The following is a 15,000-nucleotide window of genomic DNA, read 5'->3' on the forward strand; positions in this document are numbered from 1 at the left end:
TGTCCTGATGTTTACCGTTCCACACTACTGTAACTACGGTGATATCAGCAGTGTCCTGATGTTTACCGTTCCACACTACTGTAACTACGGTGATATCAGCAGTGTCCTGATGTTTACCGTTCCACACTACTGTAACTACGGTGATATCAGCAGTGTCCTGATGTTTACCGTTCCACACTACTGTAACTACGGTGATATCAGCAGTGTCCTGATGTTTACCGTTCCACACTACTGTAACTACGGTGATATCAGCAGTGTCCTGATGTTTACCGTTCCACACTACTGTAACTACGGTGATATCAGCAGTGTCCTGATGTTTACCGTTCCACACTACTGTAACTACGGTGATATCAGCAGTGTCCTGATGTTTACCGTTCCACACTACTGTAACTACGGTGATATCAGCAGTGTCCTGATGTTTACCGTTCCACACTACTGTAACTACGGTGATATCAGCAGTGTCCTGATGTTTACCGTTCCACACTACTGTAACTACGGTGATATCAGCAGTGTCCTGATGTTTACCGTTCCACACTACTGTAACTACGGTGATATCAGCAGTGTCCTGATGTTTACCGTTCCACACTGCTGTAACTACGGTGATATCAGCAGTGTCCTGATGTTTACCGTTCCACACTACTGTAACTACGGTGATATCAGCAGTGTCCTGATGTTTACCGTTCCACACTGCTGTAACTACGGTGATATCAGCAGTGTCCTGATGTTTACCGTTCCACACTACTGTAACTACGGTGATATCAGCAGTGTCCTGATGTTTACCGTTCCACACTACTGTAACTACGGTGATATCAGCAGTGTCCTGATGTTTACCGTTCCACACTACTGTAACTACGGTGATATCAGCAGTGTCCTGATGTTTACCGTTCCACACTACTGTAACTACGGTGATATCAGCAGTGTCCTGATGTTTACCGTTCCACACTACTGTAACTACGGTGATATCAGCAGTGTCCTGATGTTTACCGTTCCACACTACTGTAACTACGGTGATATCAGCAGTGTCCTGATGTTTACCGTTCCACACTACTGTAACTACGGTGATATCAGCAGTGTCCTGATGTTTACCGTTCCACACTACTGTAACTACGGTGATATCAGCAGTGTCCTGATGTTTACCGTTCCACACTGCTGTAAATACGGTGATATCAGCAGTGTCCTGATGTTTACTGTTCCACACTACTGTAACTACGGTGATATCAGCAGTGTCCTGATGTTTACCGTTCCACACTACTGTAACTACGGTGATATCAGCAGTGTCCTGATGTTTACCGTTCCACACTGCTGTAACTACGGTGATATCAGCAGTGTCCTGATGTTTACCGTTCCACACTACTGTAACTACGGTGATATCAGCAGTGTCCTGATGTTTACCGTTCCACACTGCTGTAACTACGGTGATATCAGCAGTGTCCTGATGTTTACCGTTCCACACTACTGTAACTACGGTGATCACAGCAGTGTCCTGATGTTTACCGTTCCACACTACTGTAACTACGGTGATATCAGCAGTGTCCTGATGTTTACCGTTCCACACTACTGTAACTACGGTGATATCAGCAGTGTCCTGATGTTTACCGTTCCACAGTGCTGTAACTACGGTGATATCAGCAGTGTCCTGATGTTTACCGTTCCACACTACTGTAACTACGGTGATATCAGCAGTGTCCTGATGTTTTCCACACTGCTGTAACTACGGTGATATCAGCAGTGTCCTGATGTTTACCGTTCCACACTACTGTAACTACGGTGATATCAGCAGTGTCCTGATGTTTACCGTTCCACACTGCTGTAAATATGGTGATATCAGCAGTGTCCTGATGTTTACCGTTCCACACTACTGTAACTACGGTGATATCAGCAGTGTCCTGATGTTTACCGTTCCACACTACTGTAACTACGGTGATATCAGCAGTGTCCTGATGTTTTCCACACTGCTGTAACTACGGTGATATCAGCAGTGTCCTGATGTTTACCGTTCCACACTACTGTAACTACGGTGATATCAGCAGTGTCCTGATGTTTACCGTTCCACACTGCTGTAAATATGGTGATATCAGCAGTGTCCTGATGTTTACCGTTCCACACTGCTGTAACTACGGTGATATCAGCAGTGTCCTGATGTTTACCGTTCCACACTACTGTAACTACGGTGATATCAGCAGTGTCCTGATGTTTACCGTTCCGTTCCACACTACTGTAACTACGGTGATATCAGCAGTGTCCTGATGTTTACCGTTCCACACTACTGTAACTACGGTGATATCAGCAGTGTCCTGATGTTTACCGTTCCACACTACTGTAACTACGGTGATATCAGCAGTGTCCTGATGTTTACCGTTCCACACTGCTGTAACTACGGTGATATCAGCAGTGTCCTGATGTTTACCGTTCCACACTACTGTAACTACGGTGATATCAGCAGTGTCCTGATGTTTACCGTTCCACACTGCTGTAACTACGGTGATATCAGCAGTGTCCTGATGTTTACCGTTCCACACTACTGTAACTACGGTGATATCAGCAGTGTCCTGATGTTTACCGTTCCACACTACTGTAACTACGGTGATATCAGCAGTGTCCTGATGTTTACCGTTCCACACTACTGTAACTACGGTGATATCAGCAGTGTCCTGATGTTTACCGTTCCACACTACTGTAACTACGGTGATATCAGCAGTGTCCTGATGTTTACCGTTCCACACTACTGTAACTACGGTGATATCAGCAGTGTCCTGATGTTTACCGTTCCACACTACTGTAACTACGGTGATATCAGCAGTGTCCTGATGTTTACCGTTCCACACTACTGTAACTACGGTGATATCAGCAGTGTCCTGATGTTTACCGTTCCACACTACTGTAACTACGGTGATATCAGCAGTGTCCTGATGTTTACCGTTCCACACTACTGTAACTACGGTGATATCAGCAGTGTCCTGATGTTTACCGTTCCACACTGCTGTAAATATGGTGATATCAGCAGTGTCCTGATGTTTACCGTTCCACACTACTGTAACTACGGTGATATCAGCAGTGTCCTGATGTTTACCGTTCCACACTACTGTAACTACGGTGATATCAGCAGTGTCCTGATGTTTACCGTTCCACACTACTGTTACTACGGTGATATCAGCAGTGTCCTGATGTTTACCGTTCCACACTACTGTAAATACGGTGATATCAGCAGTGTCCTGATGTTTACCGTTCCACACTACTGTAACTACGGTGATCACAGCAGTGTCCTGATGTTTACCGTTCCACACTACTGTAACTACGGTGATATCAGCAGTGTCCTGATGTTTACCGTTCCACACTACTGTAACTACGGTGATATCAGCAGTGTCCTGATGTTTACCGTTCCACACTGCTGTAAATACGGTGATATCAGCAGTGTCCTGATGTTTACCGTTCCACACTACTGTAACTACGGTGATATCAGCAGTGTCCTGATGTTTACCGTTCCACACTACTGTAACTACGGTGATATCAGCAGTGTCCTGATGTTTACCGTTCCACACTACTGTAACTACGGTGATATCAGCAGTGTCCTGATGTTTACCGTTCCACACTACTGTAACTACGGTGATATCAGCAGTGTCCTGATGTTTACCGTTCCACACTACTGTAACTACGGTGATATCAGCAGTGTCCTGATGTTTACCGTTCCACACTACTGTAACTACGGTGATATCAGCAGTGTCCTGATGTTTACCGTTCCACACTACTGTAACTACGGTGATATCAGCAGTGTCCTGATGTTTACCGTTCCACACTACTGTAACTACGGTGATATCAGCAGTGTCCTGATGTTTACCGTTCCACACTACTGTAACTACGGTGATATCAGCAGTGTCCTGATGTTTACCGTTCCACACTACTGTAACTACGGTGATATCAGCAGTGTCCTGATGTTTACCGTTCCACACTACTGTAACTACGGTGATATCAGCAGTGTCCTGATGTTTACCGTTCCACACTGCTGTAACTACGGTGATATCAGCAGTGTCCTGATGTTTACCGTTCCACACTACTGTAACTACGGTGATATCAGCAGTGTCCTGATGTTTACCGTTCCACACTGCTGTAACTACGGTGATATCAGCAGTGTCCTGATGTTTACCGTTCCACACTACTGTAACTACGGTGATATCAGCAGTGTCCTGATGTTTACCGTTCCACACTACTGTAACTACGGTGATATCAGCAGTGTCCTGATGTTTACCGTTCCACACTACTGTAACTACGGTGATATCAGCAGTGTCCTGATGTTTACCGTTCCACACTACTGTAACTACGGTGATATCAGCAGTGTCCTGATGTTTACCGTTCCACACTACTGTAACTACGGTGATATCAGCAGTGTCCTGATGTTTACCGTTCCACACTACTGTAACTACGGTGATATCAGCAGTGTCCTGATGTTTACCGTTCCACACTACTGTAACTACGGTGATATCAGCAGTGTCCTGATGTTTACCGTTCCACACTACTGTAACTACGGTGATATCAGCAGTGTCCTGATGTTTACCGTTCCACACTGCTGTAAATATGGTGATATCAGCAGTGTCCTGATGTTTACCGTTCCACACTGCTGTAACTACGGTGATATCAGCAGTGTCCTGATGTTTACCGTTCCACACTGCTGTAAATATGGTGATATCAGCAGTGTCCTGATGTTTACCGTTCCACACTGCTGTAACTACGGTGATATCAGCAGTGTCCTGATGTTTACCGTTCCACACTGCTGTAAATATGGTGATATCAGCAGTGTCCTGATGTTTACCGTTCCACACTGCTGTAACTACGGTGATATCAGCAGTGTCCTGATGTTTACCGTTCCACACTGCTGTAAATATGGTGATATCAGCAGTGTCCTGATGTTTACCGTTCCACACTGCTGTAACTACGGTGATATCAGCAGTGTCCTGATGTTTACTGTTCCACACTGCTGTTACTACGGTGATATCAGCAGTGTCCTGATGTTTACTGTTCCACACTGCTGTAACTACGGTGATATCAGCAGTGTCCTGTCCTACCTCTATATCTATATACCTCTATATATTTATATACCTCTATATCTATATACTTCTATATATTATATACCTCTATATCTATATACCCCTATATATTTATATACCTCTATATCTATATACCCCTATATATTTATATACCTCTATATCTATATACTTCTATATATTTATATACCTCTATATCTATATACTTCTATATATTTATATACCTCTATATCTATATACTTCTATATATTTATATACCTCTATATCTATATACTTCTATATATTTATATACCTCTATATCTATATACTGCTATATATTTATATACCTCTATATCTATATACTTCTATATATTTATATACCTCTATATCTATATACTTCTATATATTTATATACCTCTATATCTATATCTATATACTTCTATATACAGTTGAAGTCGGAAGTTTACATACACTTAGGTTGGAGTCATTAAAACTCGTTTTTTCAACCACTCCAACAATTGCTTACTGTAAGGGAGTGCGTAACTGTGGGCGTGCGTAACTGTAAGGGAGTGCATAACTGTAAGGGAGTGCGTAGCTGTAAGGGAGTGCGTAGCTGTAAGGGAGTGCATAGCTGTAAGGGAGTGCGTAACTGTGGGAGTGCGTAACTGTAAGGGAGTGCATAACTGTAAGGGAGTGCGTAGCTGTAAGGGAGTGCGTAGCTGTAAGGGAGTGCATAGCTGTAAGAGAGTGCGTAACTGTAAGGGAGTGCGTAACTGTAAGGGAGTGCGTAACTGTAAGGGAGTGCGTAACTGTAAGGGAGTGCGTAGCTGTAAGGGAGTGCGTAGCTGTAAGGGAGTGCGTAGCTGTAAGGGAGTGCATAGCTGTAAGAGAGTGCGTAACTGTAAGGGAGTGCGTAACTGTAAGGGAGTGCGTAACTGTAAGGGAGTGTGTAACTGTAAGGGAGTGCGTAACTGTAAGGGAGTGCGTAGCTGTAAGGGAGTGCGTAGCTGTAAGGGAGTGCGTAACTGTAAGGGAGTGCGTAGCTGTAAGGGAGTGCGTAGCTGTAAGGGAGTGCGTAACTGTAAGGGAGTTCATAACTGTAAGGGAGTGCGTAGCTGTAAGGGAGTGCGTAACTGTAAGGGAGGGCGTAGCTGTAAGGGAGTGCGTAGCTGTAAGGGAGTGCGTAACTGTAAGGGAGTGCGTAGCTGTAAGGGAGTGCATAGCTGTAAGAGAGTACGTAACTGTAAGGGAGTGCGTAACTGTAAGGGAGTGCGTAACTGTAAGGGAGTGCGTAGCTGTAAGGGAGTGCGTAACTGTAAGGGAGTTCATAACTGTAAGGGAGTGCGTAGCTTTAAGGGAGTGCGTAACTGTAAGGGAGGGAAGTCAGGAGAACTAAACTGGGTAATCTTACAGTTTTTCACAATTCATACATACATACATGCATACATGAATGATGGACGGAACGACATGATATACAGTTGAAGTTCACATACACCTTAACCAAATACATTTGTCAATTTTTCACAATTCCTGATATTTAATCCTAGTAAATATTCCCTGTTTTAGGTCAGTTAGGATCACCACTTTATTTTAAGAGTGTGAAATGTCAGAATAATAGTAGAGAGAATTATTTATTTCAGCTTTTATTTCTTTCATCACATTCCCAGTGGGTCAGAAGTTTACATACAGTCAATTAGTATTTGGTAGCATTGCCTTTAAATGGTTTAACTTGGGTCAAACGTTTCAGGTAGCCTTCCACAAGCTTCCCACAATAACCATTCCTCCTGACAGAGCTGGTGTAACTGAGTCAGGTTTGTAGGCCTCCTTGCTCGCACACGTTTTTTCAGTTCTGCCCACAAATGTTCTATTGGATTGAGGTCAGGGCTTTGTGATGGCCACTCCAATACCTTGACATTGTTGTCCTTAAGCCGTTTTGCCACAACTTTGGAGGTATGCTTGGGGTCATTGTCCATTTGGAAGACCCATATGCGACCAAGCTTTAACTTCCTGACTGATGTCTTGAGATGTTGCTTCAATATATCCACATAATTTTCATTCCTCATGTTGCCATCTATTTTGTGAAGTGCACCAGTCCCTCGTGCAGCAAAGCACCCCCACAACATGATGCTGCCACCCCCGTGCTTCACGGTTGGGATGGTGTTCTTCGGCTTGCAAGCCTCCCCCTTTTTCCTCCAAACATAACGATGGTCATTATGGCCAAAAAAGTTATATTTTTGTTTCATCAGACCAGAGGACATTTCTCCGAAAAGTACGGTCTTTGTCCCCATGTGCAGTTGCAAACCATAGTCTGGCTTTTTTATGGCGGATTTGGAGCAGTGGCTTCTTCCTTGCTGAGCAGCCTTTCAGGTTATGTCGATATAGGACTCGTTTTTACTGTGGATATAGATACTTTTGTACCTGTTTCCTCCAACATCTTCACAAGGTCCTTTGCCGTTGTTCCGGGATTGATTTGCACTTTTCGCACCAAAGTACGTTCATCTCTAGGAGACAGAACGCGTCTTCTTCCTGAGCGGTATGACGGCTGCTCGGTCCCATGGTGTTTATACTTGCGTACTATTGTTTGTACAGATGAACATGGTACCTTCAGACGTTTGGAAATCTACAATTTGGTCTTTTCATTTTCCCTTGATGTCAAGCAAAGAGGCACTGAGTTTGAAGGTAGAAATACATCCACAGCTAGACCTCCAATTGACTCAAATGATGCCAATTAGCCTTTGTCAATCATTTTCTGGAATTTTCCAAGCTGTTTAAAGGCACAGTCAACTTAGTGTATGTAAACTTCTGACCCACTGGAATTGTGATACAGTGAATTATAAGTGAAATAATCTGTCTGTAAACAATTGTTGGAAAAATTACTTGTGTCCTGCACAAAAGTAGATGTCCTAACCGACTTGCCAAAACTATAGTTTGTTAACAAGACATTTGTGGAGTGTTTGAAAAACGAGTTTTAATGACTCCAACGTAAGTGTATGTAAACTTCAGACTTCAACTGTACATAAACATTTCTAAACCAGTCAAATGTTTTTGTTTGTTGTTTCTATTGTAGAATAATAAGAAGATACCAACACTATGAAATAACATATGGAGTCATTCACCTAAAAAAGGGTTCAACAAATATATTTTCGAAGTAGCCACTTTGCCTTGATGACAGCTTTCCACAGTCTCTCACTATTCACTATTATTATGATTATCACTCGTGTTATTTCATAGTTTTGTTGTCTTCACTATTATTCCACAATGTAGAAAACTAAACTCAAAATGAAGAAAAAGCCAGGAATGAGTCGGTCCAAACTGTTTACATAATTATTAGCTTCTCACCTTCTCCTTCTCCTGTCGTTACACCTCATAAAAATAATGAATTAATTAATAAAAAATGAATTAATTCACGTCCTAACTGATGCCTCTGTGTCCTCTGTCCTGAAGGCAGCAAATCGTGTGGCGGACAAGTAGACGCCAGTGGCGCCGGGTACATCACCACCCCAGGGTACCCTCTGGAGTACCCCCCACACCAGAACTGTCGTTGGGTCGTCACCGCCCCAGAACCTTCCCAACGTGTCGTCCTCAACTTCAACCCCCACTTTGAACTGGAGAAGCTGGACTGCAGGTGAGAGAGAAGTGGGGGAGGAATGGAGGGAGGGGGGAGGGGGATTCACACGAGATTTGACAAATGAGTAAATTCCTATTGTTTCCTATCCAAATGATAGATACTGAGGCACACCCTAGCCACATATCCTACCATATTGATTATTCCCTGGTCTTCTCTGAATATTCCAATCAGTCCCACTGTGAGAACAGTGCTGTGTGTATTTCCCATCACCACAGTGAGCGGTCTGCTTGTGACTGTCTATATCCTCACCATTTCCAGTTCCCTGCTGTTTCTGGCTCAGTGTCGCTCATAACAAGCTATTGGAGTTATCTCTCTGTAATCTCCCACAACATATTCCCCATCGCCCCCTTATCAAATTCCAGATCATCAACAACAACAACAACAACATCCACCCTACACAGAATTCTAGAATCCTCCAAAAACCAGCAGAGTGTTGGGGAGTGTTCTATATTCCATTCCAAATGCCTGACCACAGTTCTGATTGTTCTACCCTCTGGTGGTAAATCAGAGAAGTGCAGCCAGATTCCAGATACAGTCCATTATTTTAGGAAGGGATTGAATGATGTCCAACTCTCCCTACTTCACATAGAATAGCGTTGTATCACAAGGCACCTTATAGGCCACGTGTACAGGTATCTGTTCGATATCTACTGTCCTGTCTATTCCTAACACTGTTGGTAGATGCTTCCTCCATCATATGTACACAGTCTGAAGACATGGGTCAACAAAGCGATAGAAGACAGGACACTCTTAGTAAAGCTTACCCATATATTCAGACAGTGTTTCAAATGGCAGATAGTGTCCCAAACGCTGTATTGTTCACTACTACAACTATGTACAACTATGTAGGAAATAGAGTGTGATTTGGGACACGGAACCACACAGCCTCTCTCTATCATTGCCCTGGACTGTTTGGCCATTTATTTACATTTTATCTCCATCAATAATACAAGGATATGTTTCTAAAGAGAGATTTATGGGATAGGATACATCCTGATAGTCTTTTGTCGGAATCGGAACATGAATCTTTTAGCAGCTGTTGTTGAAAGGTGCACTTTACCACTCTGCCTCTCTGCCTCTCTGAATCTCTGTCTCTCTGCCTCTCTGCCTCTCTGCCTCTCTGACTCTCTGCCTCTCTGCCTCTCTGTCTCTCTGCCTCTCTGCCTCTCTGCCTCTCTGTCTCTCTGCCCCTCTGCCTCTCTGCCTCTCTGTCTCTCTGCCCCTCTGCCTCTCTGCCTCTCTGCCTCTCTGCCCCTCTGTCTCTCTGCCTCTCTGTCTCTCTGCCTCTCTGTCTCTCTGCCTCTCTGTCTCTCTGCCTCTCTGTCTCTCTGTCTCTCTGCCTATCTGTCTCTCTGCTTCCTTATCAGAGGCATGAAAGAAAGACGTTCTACATCTCTCTCTCTCTCATTCTCCAATGGGTCTGCTGTGCATTAAGGCTAGATGTTGCATTTTGTTGTCTGGTCCATTTCTCTCTCTCTCTCATGCGTGGACTAAACAAAGCCAACCACACACACACACACACACACACACACACACACACACACACACACACACACACACACACACACACACACACACACACACACACACACACACACACACACACACACACACACACACACACACACACACACTCCTTCCCTCACAATGTGGGGCGAGCTAGAGACAACCTCTTGATCACACTACATCACGCATCCTTTTAAAGCTTGCTGAACATCCCAGGAGGAACAGAGCTGTTTGGTGGGTCCATTTAGAAATCACAAGTACCAAACACGTACAGCCTTATTTATTTATCCAGCCGGAAGGGCAGGTTGGGCTTGTTGGAACGGATGTGTGTTCAAATTGAATGGTTATAAGCCTTGAGTGAGTCAGGACAGGATTCTCATGTTAAAAAACATCCACTTCAACCGAAAACAACATTCGGTAATGTACACTTTTGTTTCACTCATTACGGGTCACTCTCCTTCATTCTTCATGGGTATTTTTGCTTGACAATGTTGCCATATTTACTGTTAGTTAATAGTTATGACTTCAAGCTGTAAGGGCAGGTTGGGCTTGTTGGAACAGAATGTAATGGTTATTTTATTCAGCCTTCAGTGAGACAAGAGTCAGGAGTGAGGAGTTAGGAGTGAGGAGTTAGGAGATAGGAGTTAGGACAGGAGTCAGAACAGGAGTGAGGAGTCAGGACAATAGTTAGGAGTTAGGAGTCAGGACAGGAGTTAGGAGTCAGGACAGGACAGGAGTTAGGAGTCAGGACAGGAGTTAGGAGTTAGGAGTCAGGACTGGAGTTAGGAGTCAGGACAGGAGTTAGGAGTTAGGACAGGAGTCAGGACAGGAGTTAGGAGTCAGGACAATAGTTAGGAGTTAGGAGTCAGGACAGGAGTTAGGAGTCAGGACAGGAGTTAGGAGTTAGGAGTCAGGACTGGAGTTAGGAGTCAGGACAGGAGTTAGGAGTCAGGAGTGAGGACAGGAGTTAGGAATCTGGACAGGAGTGAGGAGTCAGGACAGGAGTGAGGAGTCAGGACAGGAGTCAGGAGTCAGGACAGGAGTTAGGAGTCAGGACAGGAGTTAGGAGTCAGGACAGGAGTTAGGAGTCAGGACAGGACAGGAGTTAGGAGTCAGGACAGGAGTTAGGAGTTAGGAGTCAGGACAGGAGTTAGGAGTCAGGACAGGAGTTAGGAGTCAGGACAGGACAGGAGTTAGGAGTCAGGACAGGAGTTAGGAGTTAGGAGTCAGGACTGGAGTTAGGAGTCAGGACAGGAGTTAGGAATTAGGAGTCAGGACAGGAGTTAGGAGTCAGGACAGGAGTTAGGAGTCAGGACAGGACAGGAGTTAGGAGTCAGGACAGGAGTTAGGAGTTAGGAGTCAGGACTGGAGTTAGGAGTCAGGACAGGAGTTAGGAGTCAGGAGTGAGGACAGGAGTTAGGAATCTGGACAGGAGTTAGGAGTTAGGACAGGAGTCAGGACAGGAGTTAGGAGTCAGGACAATAGTTAGGAGTTAGGAGTCAGGACAGGAGTTAGGAGTCAGGACAGGAGTTAGGAGTCAGGACAGGAGTTAGGAGTTAGGAGTCAGGACTGGAGTTAGGAGTCAGGACAGGAGTTAGGAGTCAGGAGTGAGGACAGGAGATAGGAATCTGGACAGGAGTGAGGAGTCAGGACAGGAGTGAGGAGTCAGGACAGGAGTCAGGAGTCAGGACAGGAGTTAGGAGTCAGGACAGGAGTTAGGAGTCAGGACAGGAGTTAGGAGTCAGGACAGGACAGGAGTTAGGAGTCAGGACAGGAGTTAGGAGTTAGGAGTCAGGACAAGAGTTAGGAGTCAGGACAGGAGTTAGGAGTCAGGACATGACAGGAGTTAGGAGTCAGGACAGGAGTTAGGAGTTAGGAGTCAGGACTGGAGTTAGGAGTCAGGACAGGAGTTAGGAGTTAGGACAGGAGTCAGGACAGGAGTTAGGAGTCAGGACAATAGTTAGGAGTTAGGAGTCAGGACAGGAGTTAGGAGTCAGGACAGGAGTTAGGAGTCAGGACAGGACAGGAGTTAGGAGTCAGGACAGGAGTTAGGAGTTAGGAGTCAGGACTGGAGTTAGGAGTCAGGGCAGGAGTTAGGAGTCAGGAGTGAGCACAGGAGTTAGGAATCTGGACAGGAGTGAGGAGTCAGGACAGGAGTGAGGAGTCAGGACAGGAGTCAGGAGTCAGGACAGGAGTTAGGAGTCAGGACAGGAGTTAGGAGTCAGGACAGGAGTTAGGAGTTAGGAGTCAGGACTGGAGTTAGGAGTCAGGACAGGAGTTAGGAGTTAGGAGTCAGGACAGGAGTTAGGAGTTAGGATCTAGGAGTTATGTGTCAGGACAGGAGTTAGGACAGGAGTTAGGAGTTAGGACAGGTGTTAGGAGGCAGGACAGGAGTTAGGAGTCAAGACAGGAGTTAGGACAGGAGTTAGGAGTCAGGACAGGAGTTAGGAGTCAGGACAGGAGTTAGGAGTCAGGACAGGAGTTAGGAGACAGGACAGGAGTCAGGAGTCAGGACTGGAGTTAGGAGTCAGGACAGGAGTTAGGAGTCAGGAGTGAGGACAGGAGTTAGGAATCTGGACAGGAGTGAGGAGTCAGGACAGGAGTGAGGAGTCAGGACAGGAGTCAGGAGTCAGGACAGGAGTTAGGAGTCAGGACAGGAGTTAGGAGTCAGGACAGGAGTTAGGAGTTAGGAGTCAGGACTGGAGTTAGGAGTCAGGACAGGAGTTAGGAGTTAGGACAGGAGTCAGGACAGGAGTTAGGAGTCAGGACAATAGTTAGGAGTCAGGACAGGAGTTAGGAGTCAGGACAGGAGTTAGGAGTCAGGACAGGACAGGAGTTAGGAGTCAGGACAGGAGTTAGGAGTTAGGAGTCAGGACTGGAGTTAGGAGTCAGGACAGGAGTTAGGAGTCAGGAGTGAGGACAGGAGTTAGGAATCTGGACAGGAGTGAGGAGTCAGGACAGGAGTGAGGAGTCAGGACAGGAGTCAGGAGTCAGGACAGGAGTTAGGAGTCAGGACAGGAGTTAGGAGTCAGGACAGGAGTTAGGAGTCAGGACAGGAGTGAGGAGTCAGGACAGGAGTTAGGAGTCAGGAGTGAGGACAGGAGTTAGGAATCTGGACAGGAGTTAGGAGTCAGGACAGGAGTTAGGAGTCTGGGCAGGAGTTAGGAGTCAGGAGAGGAGTTAGGAGTCAGGACAGGAATGAGGAGTCAGGACAGGAGTTAGGAGTCAGGACAGGAATTAGGAGTCAGGACAGGTGTTAGGAGTCTGGAAAGGAGTTAGGAGTGAGGAGTCAGGTCAGGAGTTAGGAGTCTGGAAAGGATTTAGGAGTTAGGAGTCAGGACAGGAGTTAGGAGTTAGGATCTAGGAGTTATGTGTCAGGACAGGAGTTAGGACAGGAGTTAGGAGTTAGGACAGGTGTTAGGAGTCAGGACAGGAGTTAGGAGTCAAGACAGGAGTTAGGACAGGAGTTAGGAGTCAGGACAGGAGTTAGGAGTCAGGACAGGAGTTAGGAGTCAGGACAGGAGTTAGGAGACAGGACAGGAGTCAGGAGTCTGGACAGGAGTTAGGAGTCTGGACAGGAGTTAGGATTCAGGACAGGACTTAGGAGTCAGGACAGGAGTTAGGAGTCTGGACAGGAGTTAGGAGTCAGGAGTGAGGACAGGAGTTAGGAGTTAGGATCTAGGAGTTATGTGTCAGGACAGGAGTTAGGAGTCAGGACAGGAGTTAGGAGTCAAGACAGGAGTTAGGAGTCTGGACAGGAGTTAGGAGTCTGGACAGGAGTTAGGAGTCAGGACAGGAGTTAGGAGTCAGGACAGGAGTTAGGAGTCAGGACAGGAGTTAGGAGTCAGGAGTCAGGACAGGAGTTAGGAGTCAGGACAGGAGTTAGGAGTCAGGACAGGAGTTAGGAGTCAGGACAGGAGTTAGCAGTCTGGAAAGGATTTAGGAGTTAGGAGTCAGGACAGGAGTTAGGAGTTAGGATCTAGGAGTTATGTGTCAGGACAGGAGTTAGGAGTCAAGACAGGAGTTAGGAGTCTGGACAGGAGTTAGGAGTCTGGACAGGAGTTAGGAGTCAGGACAGGAGTTAGGAGTCAGGACAGGAGTTAGGAGTCAGGACAGGAGTTAGGAGTCAGGAGTCAGGACAGGAGTTAGGAGTCAGGACAGGAGTTAGGAGTCAGGACAGGAGTTAGGAGTCAGGAGTCAGGACAGGAGTTAGGAGTGGACAGGAGTTAGGGGTCAGGACAGGAGTTAGGAGTTAGGACTGGAGTTATGAGTTAGGATCTAGGAGTTAGGAGTCAGGACAGGAGTTAGGATCTAGGACTGGCGTTATGAGTTAGGATCTAGGAGTTAGGAGTCAGGACAGGAGTTAGGATCTAGGACTGGCGTTATGAGTTAGGATCTAGGAGTTAGGAGTCAGGACAGGAGTTAGGATCTAGGACTGGAGTTATGAGTTAGGATCTAGGAGTTATGTGTCAGGACAGGAGTTAGGACAGGAGTTAGGAGTTAGGACAGGTGTTAGGAGTCAGGACAGGAGTTAGGAGTCAAGACAGGAGTTAGGACAGGAGTTAGGAGTCAGGACAGGAGTTAGGAGACAGGACAGGAGTCAGGAGTCTGGACAGGAGTTAGGAGTCTGGACAGGAGTTAGGATTCAAGACAGGAGTTAGGAGTCTGGACAGGAGTTAGGAGTCTGGACAGGAGTTAGGAGTCAGGACAGGAGTTAGGAGTCAGGACAGGAGTTAGGAGTCAGGACAGGAGTTAGGAGTCAGGAGTCAGGACAGGAGTTAGGAGTCAGGACAGGAGTTAGGAGTCAGGACAGGAGTTAGGAGTCAGGAGTCAGGACAGGAGTTAGGAGTG

General features: G+C 45.9%; 1 protein-coding gene across 1 annotated transcript in view; it reads left to right on the plus strand.

Moving 5' to 3' along the window:
• LOC109885032 (neuropilin-2) overlaps positions 1 to 15,000 on the plus strand; it is a 331,344-nt gene that overhangs the window by 40,935 nt on the left and 275,409 nt on the right. The window contains 1 exon segment of the mRNA XM_031801847.1: positions 8,460 to 8,640. Within this exon segment, the coding sequence (XP_031657707.1) occupies positions 8,460 to 8,640 (181 nt within the window).

The sequence above is a fragment of the Oncorhynchus kisutch genome, linkage group LG2, assembly GCF_002021735.2.
Source record: "Oncorhynchus kisutch isolate 150728-3 linkage group LG2, Okis_V2, whole genome shotgun sequence".
Taxonomy (NCBI): Eukaryota; Metazoa; Chordata; class Actinopteri; order Salmoniformes; family Salmonidae; genus Oncorhynchus; species Oncorhynchus kisutch.